At 40.5% G+C, this 13,153-nt stretch overlaps 1 protein-coding gene across 1 annotated transcript; it reads left to right on the top strand.

Annotated features, from left to right (window-relative positions):
* Window positions 1-661: 661 nt before the first annotated feature.
* Rpf1 (ribosome production factor 1 homolog) lies at window positions 662-12,974 on the top strand. Its single transcript, XM_034499832.2, has 9 exons — window positions 662-911; window positions 2,317-2,373; window positions 4,085-4,165; window positions 8,077-8,172; window positions 8,725-8,878; window positions 11,225-11,307; window positions 11,777-11,958; window positions 12,097-12,223; window positions 12,743-12,974. The coding sequence occupies exons 1-9, from the start codon at window positions 684-686 to the stop codon at window positions 12,782-12,784; spliced, it is 1,050 nt and encodes a 349-aa protein (XP_034355723.1). The 5' UTR covers window positions 662-683; the 3' UTR covers window positions 12,785-12,974.
* Window positions 12,975-13,153: the final 179 nt, after the last annotated feature.

Raw genomic sequence — 13,153 nt, 5'->3', positions numbered from 1 at the left:
AAGCAGCAGACAAGTTTGCTGCTGCTGAGGTGCCTCGGAGCTGGTCGTTTCCGTTGCTTGGTAACTCTTCTGCAATACCAGCTTGTCTCAGATTAAAGGCTTCTCATTGGACTACTGCATAAACATCTTTACTGAAAGTCTGAGGTCAGTGGCAGAAGCACCTTCTGAGAACCTTTGAAGTTGCGAGGCTCCCTTGTTCTGTTTAGAGATTGTTCTAGTGGAAATAATGGGACATGCTACTTTAAAGCTCACCACACAACTTGTGAGCCATTTTGTTTCTTTGCAGCAAATTGTAGCTAAATACAAGGATCAACACTCAGGAGAGGCTCAGTGAAAGAATCTAGGATTTCTTCTCTCTGTTCGTAGGGTCAGGAGCGAACCCTGAATTTTGACATTTTTTGTTTTGTTTTGTTTTTTCGAGACAGGGTTTCTCTATAGTCCTGGCTGTCCTAGAACTCACGCTGTAGACCAGGCTGGCCTTGAACTCAGAAATCCGCCTGCCTCTGCCTCCCAAGTGCTGGGATTAAAGGCGTGCGACACCACTGCCAGGCTTTGACACTTTCTTAAACAGCTAACCCATAAAGCAACACCTTTGTTCCTCAACTTGGCGGCTCCGGAAGTAAAACCGTCTTAGGCGGGTCAAAGACGGAAAGCACTTCCGTTTCCGTACAGCTGCAAACAATATGGCGAAGGCCGGCGAGAAAAGTGGCGGTGGCGGCAAGGGAGGCTTGAAGAGGAAAGCCGCCGCTGAAGGGTCTCAAGAGGCTGCGGTCGCGAGCGATGGGACGGCGGAGAGCGGGGTGCAGCCCGCGAAAGCGGCTGCCTTCCCCCCGGGCTTCAGTATCTCGGAGATTAAGAACAAACAGCGGCGACACTTGATGTTCACGCGGTGGAAACAGCAGCAGCGGAAGGTACGCGCGCGGGGCCGGGGGCGCGCGCGGGGCCGGGGCGCTGGGGCCGGGGACAGACGTCCTAGAGCAGACGACCCACCCCCTTGCCCCGGAAGGCGGCGGGCTCGGCGCAGCCTGCCTGCCTAGCGTCGGTTGTAAACTCCAGGTCCTAACCTCGGCCCCTGACTCTTTCAAGGAACCCTGAGTGAAGTTTTAGTACTGCGAAGTGTCAGTAGTAGCTGCATTTGTTCTCTGCCGCCTTGTGCTCGCACGGCCCTGGGATCCAACATAGGCTGAAAACTAGACAGGCTTGCCCAGGATCATGAGGCTCATTTGTGTCTAAATTACAATTTTAAAAAATTCCCTAGTACGGCTTACATAGCAACTAACCCATGATGTCCTTTAGTTTTGTTTGCGTTCTCTTACTGGAGGACCTTGGCTGGAACTTTCCGTAAGTGCTAGGTTGCTACTGGAGTTCTTTTTTTTTTTTTTTTAATATTTATTTATTCATTATATATATATGAGTCTACTGTAGCTCTCTTCAGACACACCAGAAGAGGGCATCAGATCCCATTACAGATGGTTGTGAGCCACCAGGTGATTGCTGGGAATTGAACTCGGGACCTCTGGAAGAGCAGTCAGTTGTCTTAACCTCGGAGTTCTTATGGTAGACATGTCACCTATTTTGGTTTGCAAAGGTGAGGGAGGAATGTCCTAAAAGCCTTTTTTTTTTTTTTTTTTTTTCCTGAAGATCAGTAGGCACTACAGAATGTCAAACATTTTGTCTAGATTCAGGAGATACGGGTGTATACTAAGTAACAACTAATCATGTTTGCAACTTCCTATTGATCTTAAAAGGTGGTTTTGGTTATAAACTATAAGAATAACTAGTGGTGACCGTATTGGAAATATTCTGAAAACTCCCATTTCTGTCTATTTTTAGTGCTTTCCAGGAGATGTAATCATTACACTCGTGACCCTTAGAAAGCATCCACTAGGGAAAACATATGTTGATGATATGTTTAGTTAATTGGAAGCACTATAGTAAAAATTAAAACTACTGAAAGTTTAAGTGTTCAGCCTCAGCGCTGATATGATGTAAATGAAACACAGAGCAAGTTGTTTGTTAAATGAATCTTACTGATTAGTCTGACCATTGGTGGTTCAGTGTTGTAACTATTAAAGAAAAATCGATATATCTAGTTGTGGGTGGTAGTATGCACCTGTAATCTAAACACTAAGGAATCTGAGGCAGGAGGATGCCTGGATAGAAGGGCTACCTAAGCAGAACTTTAAAAAGTTTCATGTGCTTACTTTAAAAGGTTACAGTAATTTCTCAGAATGTTCCTAGAGTTGACTTGTAGTTTCAGTATGACTTTGTGAAATAATTGCTGGTTTCTCAATATTGTTTGCTCTTATCCCAAAGGAAAAGTTGGCAGCTAAGAAAAAACTTAAAAAGGAGAGAGAGGCTCTTGGTGATAAGGTAAGTAAGGTTTTTAGTCATGTGATTTGTCTTCTGTTATGAAGTGTTTCCTGTTACTGTGTTGGTTTCTTCTAAAATATTTCAGATATGTAAAAATAAATGTAACAAATCCCTTTCTACTCTTCACCCAGCTTGTCAGGTAGTGGTGAAAACTCACCCCTGTTCTCAGAGTTGCTCACTCAGATGGAATTGTTGAATTTCCCTGTGCTATACCTTTCTCAGTATGCTGTGTACAGGCAGTAAGCACAGGATGCTATAAGCACAGGATGTTGCTGTTGTCCAGTAGGTAGAGAAAGCTCTCCCTGGCTTTGGGGCTGGGGAACTCCCCACTTCAGCCTTGAGTGTTTAGCTCTTGTGGCTTAAAGCTGAAAGAAGTACTAAAAACCCCTCCATTGTTGCTCCAGTAAACTTTTCATTTTTAAAAAATTTTGCACATATGCTTAATTTCTAATTTATCTTGTAAGATTTTTTAAAAGCATATGGTTCTTCTCTCTCTTATCTCGTATAAATACCAAGTGAGAATAAGGCTTTCTGAGAAAGGCAAACATGTTCAGACTGTATACACACTAAACACACTGCTTTCTATGCACTGTCCAAGTAGGATCAGTTTAAATCATCTAAAATCATCAAAGTTAGGCTATTTCAACCTTCAGAATTCTATGTATGTGAGTCTACTGTCACTGTCTTCAGACACTCCAGAAGAGGGCATCAGATTCCATTACAGATGGCTGTGAGACACCACATGGATACTGGGAATTGAACTCAGGACCTCTGGAAGAGCAGTCAGTGCTCTAACCACTGTGCCATCTCCCCAGCCAACCTTTAAAATTCTAATACATCATATAATATTATTAGCTAATTGCAGCAAATTTATGTGCAGGTCAACCTTTAACGTTATCACTGGCCCTGGGTTGGGTGTAGCTGCAGCAAGGTAAAGGAACTTGCTGCTAAGCTTGGCCAACTGAGGTAATTCCTAGAACCCGCTGGATATAAGGAGAGAGCCAACTTCTACAAGCTGCACACCTTACACACATACCAACCATCCTGAATAGTCCATCAGTTCATCTTTCCTTCGTGTCACTGCGTAGCATCTATGTGTTCCCGTAGTTCTGTTTTACTCCTTGCAGGTGTGTTGATACCGTGAGCTAAGCGATGATAATGCTGCATTATCTGCTCATGTGATATGCAGCGTGTTAGCAATTGCTATGCTGTTGGACATTTGCTATATTGGTGTTTGTTTCCATTACAAATGACCACCCCATCGACTTTTATTTCTTTCCATGTGTTAACCCCAAACAGAATTACTAGGTGACTGGATAGACTTTTGCCACATTTCTGAGTAGACTTCAGGAAGTACAGAAACAGTCCCCTGGATTTGCACCTTACTAAATATTTTTCCATTCTGCTGGCTTCCTTTTTACTGTTAGATATTATTTTAGACATGGATAACTTTTGTGATTTCTGCTATTTCTGCTGGATTTTCAAGTCATTTCATTCTGTATTTCTATAAATGTCTTTTCAGATTTTTAAGGGGGAGTGTTATTTCTCCATTTTATTCCTAAGATTTGTGTAGCGGTGGTTGTGGTTTGAAATAAGGACAAGGTTGTTTTGAGGTTATTTGAAGCATTTTTTGTTTCCCAACAGTAATGTGAAGTTGTAAATATAAAATACTTCTAACACTAAAATATAAAATGCTTTCCCTTTTACTTAGGCTCCACCAAAGCCTGTACCCAAGACCATCGACAACCAGCGCATTTACGAGGAGACCACAGTAGACCCCAATGATGAAGAGGTAATGTTGGAAACCAAGTGTGAACGAGCATCCCTGAGGTGGTGCCATTTACCATCATGGTGATTGTAAGGGCGGGATACCCTTCCCCCTTCCTCATTGTCTCTCTTCCTTCTCGATGGTAGTTGTCTTTCCTAGATAATGCAGATAATGCACCAGATCATGCAGTCTGGGGACCTGCATGTATTCTTCACTTAGAGCTTTCTTAAATACTAAAAATTTATTTCAGTACATTTTGTACTTTCTCCATAGTGGTTTTCCAAGTAAGTCTTGTTAGAGCTACTCCTGCCCTGTGGCTATTCCCTCGGGCACGTGCAGCTATGAAGATCGATTTGTTTGCTAGTTTGTAAAGATACAGGTGATTTGATGGTAGTGGTCCTCTAACTATAGCTTGACTAAACTGGCTTGTCATACTTTTCTAAATATTAGATAATTATTTCTCCAGTAACACATTTATCTCTTGCTTTATTTTTTCTTTTGTTCTGACTGGAATAATGTTTTGTTCTGTTCTGCTATAATGTTGAGTGACTAGAAGAGGCAGTGAAGGGATCCTTGAGTGTTCCTCATAGGAAAGAACACTGCGGAGCCATCTCCTTGATGTGGATATTGTCAGCGGAGGGCTTCCTTCTGCTTTACAGAAATCACACTTATGCTTGGATCCATCATGAATGACTGTAGAATTCTTTTTCTGAAAATACTGAGATGTGTGAGACCTTCAGTCTTAGCTACTTTTTTAAAAAATATATGATAAACAGCTTTAGATTCTAATGATCTTACTCTGCCCTGTTTATATAACATAAATTAATTTTCCTGTCTTTGGCATTCTTCCAGCCTCTGGCAGATACCATCCGCCACTGCATCTTACCTAATTAGTTTTCTCCAGTCTCCAATTCCTGTGCTCATCTTTGGCTTTATCTGGTCCTCACTCAGCCCTGAGCTTTCTAAGGAAACACAGATCCAACTTCTCTGATAGCGTTGTGTTTAAATCTCTGGTTTCCCACGCATTGCTTTAACAACAGGATCCATACATATTGACAGCTTGTTGTTTTCTTTTTTTCTTTCTTTTTTTACTTTAGTTGAGAATTTTGGATGTTGTTTTGAGTTTTGTCGCTGTTTGGAGTGTGTGTGTGTGTGTGTGTGTGTGTGTGTGTGTGTAAGGAGGAGTTGGAACTAGGCAGTCACTCCAGCCCAAGGGATTCTCTAATTTCCCTAATTGACTTTAGCTTATCGATTATTATGTGTGCTAATTTACAAATATTTGAAGATATAGATTTCTTTGGGTGATTACTGTTAATTTTACTGTGCTTCCTTGCTTAATAGACTTTGAGTTTAGTCCTTTTCAGTTAAAGAGATTTTTAAGTCCTGGCATGTAGTCTGTCCTGAGGAATGTTCGGTGTTGTCCTTGAAAACCTGTGTTTCCTATGATTTTGGGAGGAATTGTGTATCTTCATAGGCTGCTCCCATCTTACATATTCTCTCTGCGTGTCCATTTCATTGTTACCGAAGGAAGAGCATGGATGCTCTACCTCTCAGCTCAGCGGTCTGCCTCTTCCAGCACGTTGAGTTTTCTTCCTAGTGTTAGTTCTTTTGTTAGCTGCCTGCATTTACAATTATATTGTGTATGTAATAACTTATGTGTAATGATAATTACACTTCCTTGATGTACTCATCCTCGATCCCACAGAAACTATCTCCTGTGATTTGAGCAGCACCTTTCTTCATGTCTTCTGTGTTGTGTGCGTGGAAACACTTCGGCTGTCAGGGACTCTCTCCACAGTAGGCTTGTCCAGGCTTTGCTTTGAGGTTATCCTCAGACTTGAATTTAATATGTATCACTTATCAAGAGCATACAGTTAGATCTTGCTTCTTTTGTCAGCCTGAAAATTAGTATTTACTGTCAGTAGCATGCTAGACTTTCACATCCATCTGCCTTTTCCCTGCTCTGTTTTCCTCTGTTCTTCCTTGGCTGTTTCCTTTTATATTATTATTTTTTTTTAGTATGCTGTTTTAATTCCTCTTGATTTTTAGACTGGTATTCTCATAGTAGCTACCCCTAGAATTATGTCATGCATTGGGCTGGGAGCTTAATCCTCAGCACTGGAGGGACACAAGCCAAAGGCCACGTGTCTTTAATCACTAGAGGGACCGCAGCAAAGCCGCATAGTTCTGCTAAGCCTGCAGAGACCACGGAGCTGGTAACTCGCTCTCCTCTGCCTTTGTATGTGCTGTTGGTCATAGACCACGTGTTGGCTGCATGACCTAGTGTCGCAGTTGCTGCTTGAATTCATCTGAAGCTTTTCAAAGGAACTGGAGTGTCTATCCATATGGCTGTCTTTTATGTGCATACAGCTTTGCCATTAGCACCTGGTTCCTGGGTCTCCAGGCTGCCATACCATCTAATGTCGTTTTCTTTACGTTTACAGGATTTCACTTTTGTTTCATAGCAGATTTAATAGCTGCTAATTATCTCAGGGTTATTTACTGAAAAATATGTATATCTTGGGTTTAACTGTTCAGAGTCTAAGGTTCTTTTTCTTTCTGTACTTTGAACATATTCTGCGGCATATTAATCATTATTTTTATCTGTCTCATCACAAGGCTTTCTGAGATTTTTAACAGCTTGACACTACTGCATTTATTATTGTTCTTTGATATCCCACTTGGATTTGCTGAGCTTCTTAGTGTCAGTGTTTTCATCAGGTTTGTCTTTTTAGCCATGATTTCTTCAAATAGCTTTTCTCCTGTCCGTCAGGATCCCCCATTACACACTGCTGACATGTTTGACGTTACGCTGCAGTTTCCCCCTCTTTGTTGCACTTCTAGGATGGGTTTTTGGTTCTCCACACTGGACCGTGTTGCTATCCATTTGAAATTGTTTTTCAGTTCATGTTTGTTTGTTTATTTATTTGACAGGCTCTCCCTCTATAGTCTATGCTGCCCTAGACAATGTAGCCTAGCCTGCCTTCAAGCTCACAGCAGTCCTCCTGCCTCAGCCTCCCGGGGACTACTGGAATGAGCTTGTGCTTAGCTCTCGCTTCTTGTGTAAGGACTGTTTGTTTCTGCAGCTTACCTGGGCTTCAGAGGGTGAGGTCACTGGGTTTCCCAGTCTTGTTTTGTCTTTGACCTGCATTGCTGCTGACTGTCCCTGTTTTTATCGCATGCTGTTTATCAGTCAGTAAATAGGCAGGTACTGTTGATCACCTGGGGTCCCTCAGACGTGCGTTTCTCCATCTGTGTGAGCATGTGTGAGCTGTGCATGTGTTGAGGAAGGCCTTCAGAGTGCCACCAGTTCTCATCTCCCTGCCTTACACATTTAGTGGGGTCTCAGGTCTCCCTTAGCTGTGTGAGATTAGTGCCACCTGAGGCTTTGTGGTGACTGTGTCAAGTACGTCTACAGTTTGTACTTCAGAGTGCCATGTTTAAATTTCTGGCTGCTCCATACCTACCCTAAATGAGGTCTGCAGTCCTGGTTTGACAAAGCTATGACTTCACCCACCTTCCTTCCCTCCTTCCCTCCTTTCTTTCTTCCCTCTCTTCCTCCCTCCCTGTCTCCCTCCCTCCCTTCCTTCCACCAACCTGTATTCTTGTCCTCTTCTACCCTAGACTGCCCTCCCTATCATAGAAGCTGGTACTGTTTCCCCCTCCAAGAAGATGAGGTGAGGAACAGCATTGGTCAGGACTGGTATTTTCACCTGTACCTGTAGCCATTTTGCAAGAATCCACACATCTTAGTCTATGCCCTGAAATTAGTTTGGTAACTAGCTGTTTATACTTGTGCAGAAGAGAAATCAGCTTCTGCGTGTCACTGTTAATGTCAGCTCCTCCTACACCTGTCAGCTAACAGTCATGCAGTGCTTTAAAATCCATGCTCAGGGAACTGTTTGATTATAAAATGATCTCTCCTCTCTTCTCAGGTGGCTTATGATGAAGCTACAGATGAATTTGCTTCTTACTTCAACAGACAGACGTCACCTAAGATTCTTATCACAACATCAGACAGACCTCATGGGGTAAACACATTGATTCCTATAGTCCATGAATTCTTATATTTAAATGTTCCATTCAGAAAAATGAGATAGTTAATTGCCTTTGATGACAGTGAATGAGCTAAACAAAAATGACCGATGGGGATTAGGTTTACTGAGCATAGTTTCCTCAGAATAGTTTTTTTTTTTTGCACCTATTCTGACACTGTTAGCTCACTGCTGGCCAAACCCTTGTTATGGGTGCTGTCCTGCCCGAAGTGATGCTGTCCTGCCCGTAGTGATGATTAGCACCGTCCCCAGCCTCCTGATGATTAGCACCGTCCCCAGCCTCCGTGCATTCTGAGCCAGCAGCAGTCCCACGCCGTTCGTCAGTTCTAGCCACAAAATAGCTCTGTCTCCAGGAAGTAGTTCTTGTTGAAGAGCTGGCTTTAGGATGATTGGCCTTGGATTCATGAGACATTCTTTCGTTCTTCCCCAGCCCTGCTCACTCTCTGTAATGTTATCTTAGCATCGTTGGTACTCTTGTCCTTACATCCTTTTTCTTGTTACTTTTGGTGATTTTTCTTTTTCTTACAGAGAACAGTTCGACTCTGTGAGCAGCTTTCAACAGTTATACCAGATTCACATGTTTATTACAGAAGAGGACTGGCTCTGAAAAAAATTATTCCACAGTGCATTGCAAGAGATTTCACAGACCTGATCGTTATTAATGAAGATCGTAAAACACCGAGTATCCTTTGGGTTTCTTTTTAAGGATATTTTCCTGTCCTTTTCCTTGCCCGTTTTTAAACATGTATGAAAGAATAGGAACAGGCTTCCCATCACTTTCAGAATGGATATTTTCTGTAACATTGTATCTCTATCCCAGGTGCTGTAAGAGTTTGTTTTTAAACCAGGCAAGCTAGAGCTAAAGCACTGCTGTCATCTTTAGTACAGGATGCAGATGTCACAGTCAGCCTGCCATAGTGAACCCAGACACAGAGCTCTGCTAACTAACAGAGCACTGCTCCAGGGACATGAGTGGGGAGGACTGTGTATGGAAGCTTGGGAAGGGGGGATGAATGAGGCAGAGGAACAGTCATTTGGAAAGGAGGAGACATGAAAGCGCCGGCCCAGGTGACACCACGACTTTGGTATAGCTTCATCTCATGCTCTCAGGAAACACATCACTTCATTGTTCTGAGGTAGGAGTGAAGCTTGTCATGTGGCTCCTGGTGTGGTGGGTGCTAGTAACAATGAAACTGAGTCTCACATCTGAGACAAATGTCATCTGACTCCAAGGTATTTCTGTTGAGACGAAAGAATATAAAATACATCGAGATTCTTATAGTTGCTATTATTTCTTGAATAGTGCCTGCCTATAATTTCAGTATCTAGGAGATGACCAATTGGGTGAGTCAGATTAGTAAAGAATTTATAAAAGCAGCAATAGAATGTTCTGTTCTGACACAGGACAACACATTATTTTTATACCAGTGAACAGTGTTTTAATACATTGTATTAAAAAATCCATTTTTTACAGCTTTCATTGCTTTTAATATAACTTACACATACTATTTTGTTTGCCTGTATTAGTTTTCCAGAAACTAAAATAGCAAACCCTTTTTAATGTGGCATTTGTTGACTATAATTTAGTTTGACTAGATTAGTGTATTTTTATATGCCCAGTTACTCCAGAAAAGGATGATTTTTAAAGTGATTGCTGCATGTATCACTGCTTCCCCAAATAGGACAAGGCCTGTTTTGGTTTTAGCAGTTAGGTTGTCATCATTTTTAAAGCTGCCAATTCCACTGTAAGAAACAAGCATTTATCAATTTAATAAGGTTTTCTCTTTGCTTTAGTATCTTATATAGGTGCCCTGTAGTAAATGACAGTGTGTCTAGCTTTCAGAAAGCCAGCAGTGTTGTGACAGGTCTTTTTATCTGAAACATTCACCGTTCTGTTTGACCACACACTCCCCTCGTAGGGCTAGCCTTCAGCCTCTTCTTTATTACTGAAACAGGCACAGTGACTGTTTGGCATGAGCGTTGTTTAACAAAACAACCTATGTACCCCTCAAAAAACATCACCCAAACAATTTATTTGAGAGCCTATAAATTTAGAATCTGTACTTCACTTTTGACATAAGACACAATGTAATTGAACTGCTGCAGATAGGATTCAAGCCTTTTTCAGATCTTTATTGTAGATCTACTGGTCTTCTTAATTTTCATGGTTTTGTGAATGTTCATGTAAGAGAAGTACTTGGCAATGTTGACCCTGTAGTGAGTCGTTAAATAGAAGCATTCAATGTTTGCTATTGGCCTGTTGTTTACTAAACACTAATACCTGTTTAAAGAAACAAAACAAACAATACACCAGTTCTAAATTTGGGTTAACAGAAGTTGGGGGGAAAGGCATTTTCATGATTCATACCTGCTATGTTAAGTGATGGGTACTGTGTGAGTTAATTTTAACTGCGTGAAAAGTGGGATTGGAAGCAGTCCTTGATAGAGCAAGAGTAGGTATGTCTCATATATTTGTACTTTATAGTATCTAGCATAATTCTGTTCATGCTAAACTACAAGTGGATTATAAAGGTTAATTTTAATTTCTCATTAATCCAAAAAGCTTCTCTCTTAAGAAGCAGCAGTAACTTTCAGTGTAACAGATATCTGTAGTCCTGGATGACACTCCTGTCCTATCTTCCATATGAGACATACGAGTGGGGGTGAACTCACACACTGATTGTATTGAGTCCCATCTTTCTGAGTAGTGGCCATTGGATAGATGTTTTTATTTTGTACTTTAACTTTGAAAGACCAGAAGGTCCTATTGAGAATGATGCTATTAAATTGTAAAAACGAACAAAAAATCCTGAGACTATAAGACTATTCTAGGTTAATACATGTTTTCCTGAAAGATTTTATGTGGTTTGACTTTAGTTTGGTAGGAAAAGCTCAGTTAACCCAGAACAACCAATACTTCCATCCACTAATTTATTGATTTTAGGTGCCCTTGACCATAAAGAAAACAACTTGTTATTCAATTTAGGATTTAAGTTAGTTTGGTATATTTCTTGACTTTTATGACCAGATGGACTTATTTTGAGTCATTTGCCAAATGGTCCGACTGCTCATTTTAAAATGAGTAGTGTTCGTCTTCGTAAGGAAATTAAGGTGAGTCTTATATACTCCTTGATCAATATTGATCTCAGATTATCAGTACATTCTCAAAGATCTAATTGATTTTACTTATTTGATCTCATGACAGCAAATTTTCTGAGATTTTATGAGACCATAAACAATTTCAACAGCAGTAGTCCTCATTACCATGAAACATTGATTTTATAGTAATATTTGAGTATTTAATAAGTTGCCTATTACACTTATGTCATTTTAAAGTTTTTTAAAGCCAAGATTGGTGATTCCTGCCTATAATCTCAGCACATGGGAGGCTTAGGCAGTAGGATCAATGAGTTTTAGGAAAGCCTGAACTAAAAATTTACAAGCCATTCTGAGCCAGAGTGAGACCCTGTGCCAAAAAACAAATTTCTTAATGTTGTCTAAATTCTAAACCCAAAAATTGTGTAGTTTTTCTGATCATCTTTACTGAGCCTTTTTTTTTTTTTTTTTTTAATTTTTCCAGCGACGAGGCAAAGACCCCACAGAACATGTACCTGAAATAATTCTGAATAACTTTACCACACGGCTAGGTCATTCTATTGGACGTATGTTTGCTTCTCTCTTTCCTCATAATCCTCAATTTATTGGAAGACAAGTTGCCACATTCCACAATCAGCGGGATTACATCTTCTTCAGGTTTCACAGGTGAGGGACATATATTAACTTGAACTTTTTGTCAATCATGTAGTATATTGAGTATGAACCTATATTCTGATATAACAAGTCCTTTAAGCATTGCCATAGGAAATTGAATAATTCAGTTGTTAACTTTTGTCTCTGAAGATACATATTCAAGAGTGAAAAGAAAGTGGGAATTCAGGAACTCGGACCACGTTTTACCTTAAAATTACGATCTCTTCAGAAGGGGACCTTTGATTCTAAATACGGAGAGTATGAATGGGTCCATAAGGTATGTGCTTACTGTCCCAAAGCCCACTTCAACTGTGTGCTTACGTAGTAAGGTATTCCCCTCCCCCCCATGAACTAGAAAGTACCAATATGATATAGTGTCTTGGCCTGTTAAATTAACCAGGATTTGCTTGAAGTAGCTCAAAGAACTGTGGTGTTTAAATGGGACCAGTAATATCAACATAGGAATGGAAGAATCTCAGCCCCAAACCTACCGTACTACTGCAGCTTCACAGAGAGTAGGCCCCACAGTCTCCTAAGCCTGTTAAAATGATTCTGCTGCATTATTTGAGAACTGTCGGACGCAAGAACATTTAGAAACTATCCTTTTCTGCCTAGCTAGAAGTACATCCTTCCCATTTTTTTACTTTTAAGCTCCCAGCACATTAAATTAGACCTTAAGACGGACTGTTGAGGGTCTCAGACATAGCCACTGTTATTCAAGACGATCTATGAAAGCCAGTTTCTACTATCTTACCCAAGTTATTCTTCATTGTCTTTTTTTCCCTTTAATTTGCAGCCACGGGAAATGGATACAAGTCGAAGAAAATTCCATTTATAAAAGACTAGGGGAGTGGTACTGAATTTTGCTGGACAGGCCTGTCTTGAAAAACTTGGTAATTTAATGAAATACCCTTTTTAAAATGGAATTTGATTTTATAAATCTTGTATTTGAACAAATGGCTAAGTGCTGTGAATTTCTACTCCATATAGTAAATATAAATAAATATAATTTTATTTAGGTCTGAAAATTTTTTAGGTATGAAAGTCCTAAAATTTACTGTTACTTCGGATTAGTTGTAAGTAATTTCATAGGAATGAATATTCAGACTTTCTAATTTGCACTCCCAAAGAACTTGTAGGCTAGAAAAAGACTTGTTGGTAGATAGTGTATAACCCTGACTTAATACCTCAGTCTTGGAGGGCAGGT

The sequence above is a fragment of the Arvicanthis niloticus genome, chromosome 4, assembly GCF_011762505.2.
Source record: "Arvicanthis niloticus isolate mArvNil1 chromosome 4, mArvNil1.pat.X, whole genome shotgun sequence".
In the NCBI taxonomy this organism is placed as follows: domain Eukaryota; kingdom Metazoa; phylum Chordata; class Mammalia; order Rodentia; family Muridae; genus Arvicanthis; species Arvicanthis niloticus.
This window is presented reverse-complemented; position numbering and strand designations above follow the sequence as displayed.